Raw genomic sequence first — 5,976 nt, forward strand, 5'->3', positions numbered from 1 at the left:
TCGTAAAATTATTTCGAGTTTAACGATGGTGTCGGAAAAATTTAACTCGTTGCGAGCGAGAAGATATGACACGTTGAATATTTGAATGGAGTTTATTTAAGATATTTTATGAAAATTTTGATTTGACACTTTAACCCCCTGTTTTGGGGGCCGATTTTAAAATTTGAACAAAGTGTGGGGGCGTTTGTGGTGTTATTTAAAAGAAAGGGAAGGAAAAAGAAGAAATGAAAAGACGAAAATGCCCCTAATACTATTCAGCATTTTTGTCTAATAGTTAATACTAGTTGTGGAGCCCTCGCTTCGCGCCGGGGGCTCAGTTTTGAATGCGAGTTAAAAAAAAGTCTTTCCTTTTGTGAATCTATTTTGTAAAAAAGAATTTTTTTCGACATCTAACATTGAAGGGTTGTTCCTTTTGTGAAAGTTGCTTCTTTTAGCGTTAAAGTTAGTTGATCTATTTTGTAAAAAAATATTTTTCGACATCTTTTGGTAGAATTGAAGGGTTGTTCTTTTTAAGAAAGTTGCTTCTTTTATCATTGGAGACAAAAAAAAATGTAGCACAGTAGTGGCCTATGTGGGTCCTACTGTTCGAGCGCAGTGTAGAAGCCGGTAAAGCGTGTTGGTGTTTTTGATGTTAGTGATGGGATAAATAATAATTTATAATATAGGTATAAAGTAGGGAGTTCGATTTGTATTTTAATGAAAGTTAGGGAGTTGGTATGTAAAAAATGAAAAATTGAATAGTATTATTCATAACAAATAAGACAAATTTTGTCTATTAGTTATATTGGTAATGGTAATGGTAATGGCAATGGTAATGGTAATGGTAATTTCATGTCAAAACCAACCTATACTCACCGTTATTCTGGTTGCCTAATTGTTAAGTTTGATTAAAAAGGGACTATTCATGAGCTTCTAAATATTGCCAAGGGTAAAATCTGTACATGCAAAAAGTATCTAATAAATCCCAGATTCATCGTATTTCAGAGGTTTAAGAAACAGTCACTCTTATATCATCCGTTACAAAATCATCTCATCACTCTTTTTTTATATCTACATGTTTATCAACGTTCTGATTGATCAAGTTTAAGCAGTTCACGGATCGTAATCACATCAATTTTAATACATCGATCAAAATTCTGTAATATTAACCAATCGGTAAGTCATATATGATCACTATCTGTATCTATTGTATCCAATTTTTATTCATTAGGTTACACATCGTGTATCAAATTAGGGATTGATGATTAAAATCCGTGTATACAATTTACACTGTTATGAAATTGAACCACAAAATTAAAATTAATTACTTAATCGTCCAAAATTTAATCGTTGCTTGAACCAACAATCGTGTGTTTATATAGATATATTTAGCGTTTAAATAACAGCCTAATAATGTAATTTTAATCTAATTTCTTAATCTAATTTTAGGAGGTGAGTTTTGTAATGGCTTCAAGCACTATTCGAAAGGCGATTGGTGTGGTTAAAGATCAAACGAGTATAAGCATAGCTAAAGTAGCAGGCAATGTAGCACCAGATCTCGAGGTGTTGATCGTAAAAGCGACAGGGCACGATAACGAACCGGCTGAAGAAAAGTATATAAGAGAGATTCTTAATTATACATCTTGTTCCAGAAGTTATGTAAGCGCTTGTGTTTACACGCTATTTAAGCGTTTGAGTAAAACGCGTGATTGGGTTGTGGCGTTGAAGGCGTTGATGCTTGTACACAGATTGTTAGTTGATGGTGATTTCGCAATTTGTCAAGAGATAATGGGTGCGAGCCGAAAAGGCACTAGGGTTTTGAATATGTCTGAGTTTCATGATGAGGCACATTCGAATTCGTGGGATCATTCGGGGTTTGTGAAAAGTTATGCTTTGTTTCTTGATCAGAAGCTTAAGTTAATCGCGTTTGAGCAAAACGTGAGTGAGGTAGATGATAGATGTGAATTTAGATCAAGATCTTATGGTGATTTGTATGAACTTAAGAGAATTGATATAAAAGATGTAAAAGTTGTGAAACAAGTAAAGGAGATGAGTAATGAGAAGGTTTTAGAGAGGTTGAATCATTTGCTTAGCGTACTTGATCGAGTTTTATCGTGCAGGCCAACTGGGAATGCGAAAAATAGTAGAATGGTGCTTATTGTACTGCAAATTGTTTTGAAGGAAAGTTTTGGTGTTTATGGTGATATGTGTGAGGCGTTGGCAGTTTTGTTTGATCGTTTTTCAGAATTTGAGTATGATTTCGGTGTTAAGGCGTTTGATGAATACGTTTATGCAGCGAAAATGAGCGATGAGCTTGTAGGTTTTTATACCGTGTGCAAGGACTTGGGTGTTGCTAGATCGTACGAGTTTCCAAAAGTGAAAAGTATTAGTGATGAGCTTTTGGGAGGACTAGAGAAAGTTCTACGAGAAAAGAAAAATGTGTCGAATAATGAGAAAAACAGGGAAATAGTGAAGTTGGATGATGTAAGCGAAACGTTGACTAATATGAATGAAATAAAGGCACTTCCGCCACCAGAAAGTCACAAGTCACCGCCACGGACTGCAGTGCCCGTGCCGCAGCCGCCAACTGAAGACCTGTTGAATTTAAAGGATGATGCCATGTCAGCAGATGCTCATGGAAATAAACTGCCGATTTCTTTATTTTCGGCACCTCAAAATATGAATCCTAATGGCTCATGGGAAGTTTTATCATCGAATGTTGCGGATGATTGGGAGGTGGCACTAGTGGAATCGGCTAGTAATTTATCGAAACAGAAAGCTGACATGGCGGGTGGTCTTGATTCTTTGGTCTTAAACGGTATGTACGATCAAGGTGTTGTTAGACAACATGTAAACAATGATCAGTTAAGTGGTGGGAGTTCAAGTAGTGTTGTGATGCCTGGATTGGCTAGAAATGGAACATCGATATTAGCGTTGCCTGCACCTGATGGGACATTACAATCGGTGGGCCCACAAGACCCGTTTGCAGCATCGCTCGCAATTCCACCGCCTGCGTACGTGCAAATTGCTGATATGGAGAAGAAACAGAATTTGCTTTTGCAAGAACAACATGTATGGCAGCAATATGGAAGCAATGGAATGCAAGGTCAAGGCGCGTTAATGAGGATTACTGCTGGTGTTGCTGGTTATAATGGATTGGGACAGCAAGCAGGGTATTATTATGCCTAATTTATGTTTAAGTTTATAATTATATGATTTGGTTATTTTCTTATGTGTTGATGCTCTGTGTATTTTGTTGACTTTTTTTGACTGCCTTAAGGAATTTGATGCAACATAAATGAGATATGATTTTACCTTATTTTCTTTATAGAGTAACACAAACCAAATGTAGATTTTTTTTTTTTTCGAAAGGCAACATTTTATTAACACGAAGAAAGCACGCATTACAACGGTTCGGGCACTTATAACCAAATGTAGAATATAACAGGGTGAAAGGCAATTTGAACACATAGATCAATATCATCTAGCAGTATGCTGAACTTTACTACTATAGCTATGCTATTGAACTTTTCTATAGGTTACTTTCCCTTTGGGTTAGATGAAATCCAATCTAATGCTTAAGAAATATAGAAATAGGTTTGTTTATGTTGAGTTTGACTAGTATAGCTTAAAGCTTAATGAAATGAAGCATGTAAAATCAGTCACAATTCAACCAAAAGCTCTTTACATTAGTTAATAGAGGCGAAGTTAAAATATTGTGTATGAGAGGGTAAGTTTCTTATTTTTTTCAACTATTTTGAGGGATTGAAATATTTATACAATTATTTTTTTAAAATCTCAAAATGAGGGGAGGCCCTTAACCCTCATTTATTCTGCCCAACTCGCTTTAAGAAAAAACAAACTTAAATATAAGGAGAAAAACTTTCATAAAATAAAATAAAAGAAACCCTAAAACGATACAATAATAGACATAACGCAGCCAACCAAACAAAGGGACTATAAACCACACCGCTAAAACTCACCGACAAGAAAACCTAAACAAACTAGAACGAAAAAATATCATAAAAGAATGAACTAAGACAAGCAAAGAAACTATCTAAAACTTAACATCAAAACCAAGAACACCAAGCAACTAAAGTAGTGAAACCGAAGTAAATTTACACGAAGAGCCGTCATCATTTTTGAAACCATTCATTAACAAGCCAAATATCTCTGACCACCATATTCTTTTTAGCAAAACAAATTGATTTGCCCGATCTTTGAAGAAAATGAATACTCCAAAACAAACCCAGACCCAGACGATAACGTAGCTCTCTTCTTATTCGCAACACAGCCAACATCTACGCCCTCAACAATATCTTCAAGATCACAACTTTATCAGCCACAACTAGGGTTGATTATAAAAAGTGCACGACTCAACGTCAATCAAAGCCTTCAACTAAGCCTTCTTCTACTACCCAAAGCCGAATATCCTTATGAATTTGAACGTTTTTTAAACATATCACAAGAGGAACCATACCCTTTACCTTACCGATACAAGAACCAAAAGTAGTAGCAACATCATGAGCTTGAAAGACCCTCTTCAACTCTAACATTACCAGAACCGCCAACCAACGAAACAATATAAGAATTCGAGGCTTGACTTCTAACTCCCACAAACTCTGAATGACCCAAGCCACACATCATGATTGGACTAAACAACAAAACCCATAGTAAACTCGTGGTCGAGAACCCAAACGAGAGAGTAAATCAAACTACGTCCTTAACCCAAACTTGAATAGTCTCGCCAGCCGCACCAGACATAGAAGTTTCCACAAAACATTGATCCAAACCCGAAAAACCGTCTCGATGAAAATAAACCCAGTTGCTTCATTTCGATGATGGACGGATTGGCCACACTTATAACATCACCAAAATTACTATGCCAATTCACTCTTTCATATTCATTGTCAGTGTTTAACGAGGAAAGAATAGAACTATCTGCGTGTTGCTGCCGAAAATCATTTGTAGTAATATATGATTTTACTATATTGATAGTGCTCCAAATGAATATATATTTAGTCGCAATATCATCCCAATATGTAAAGTTTTTAGTTGTAATTATTTTATTTTTAAGTTGTAATCGTTTAAATAAATAAATGTGAAGACAAAGCACGAAGATTAAAGAATTGAAGAAAAAGTGCCACTAAAGCCTGAAAAGTGTCACTAAAGCCATAGTGCACTCAAAAGTGTCACTAAAAGTGAGTTCTTGCGCGGATTTTGGGAGTTAAGGAAAATAATTTTTTGTGCAAATTACAAATTGCAAAACGCAAAGTACAAGATATTAAATAGTACGAAAGGACGTTCGAAAATCCGGAACCGGGACCTGAGCCAACTATCAACGCGCGACGCAACGGACCTAAAATTACAAGTCTACTATGCACAAGAATAAAATATAATATATAAATAATTATATAAATTATTTATATATTATAAATATATATTAAATCATGTCGACAAGCTATGAGACAAAGGATCCTGAGCTGGAAAACCAGGCCATGCGATCGCATGGCCTGCATGAGATAATCTCATGCGATCGCATGAGCCAAAAAGGCTGGCCACATTCCTATAAAAGCCAGCGAATTTGATGTATTTTAAACACCATCAATCTATCTCTCTGTCTATAATATATATATATATATATATATATATATATATATATATATATATATATATATATATATATATATATATATATATATATATATATATATATATATATATAGTATAGGGTAGTTTTATATTAGTTAGTTTGGGTTATGTAACGGTTATTTTACGGGTTTTGAAGTCGAAGTTCTGTCCGTGTAACACTACACGATAAATAATCAATGTAAGCTATGTTCTCCTTTTTAAATTAATGTCTCGTACTTAAGTTATTATGCTTATTTGAGCCGAAGTAATCGTGATGTTGGGTTAAATATTAAGATGGGGTAATTGGGCTTTGGACCATAATTGGGGTTTGGACAAAAGAACGACACTTGTGAAAATTATACTATG

The 5,976-nt window shown here is 35.0% G+C and overlaps 1 protein-coding gene across 1 annotated transcript; it reads left to right on the forward strand.

Annotated features, from left to right (window-relative positions):
• The first annotated feature begins 1,443 nt into the window (after positions 1-1,443).
• Positions 1,444-3,168, forward strand: LOC139855916 (probable clathrin assembly protein At4g32285). The gene has a single exon (XM_071845159.1). The coding sequence runs from the start codon at positions 1,444-1,446 to the stop codon at positions 3,166-3,168; it is 1,725 nt and encodes a 574-aa protein (XP_071701260.1).
• The last annotated feature ends 2,808 nt before the right edge of the window (positions 3,169-5,976 follow it).

This window comes from Rutidosis leptorrhynchoides, chromosome 6 (assembly GCF_046630445.1).
Source record: "Rutidosis leptorrhynchoides isolate AG116_Rl617_1_P2 chromosome 6, CSIRO_AGI_Rlap_v1, whole genome shotgun sequence".
Classification (NCBI taxonomy): Eukaryota; Viridiplantae; Streptophyta; class Magnoliopsida; order Asterales; family Asteraceae; genus Rutidosis; species Rutidosis leptorrhynchoides.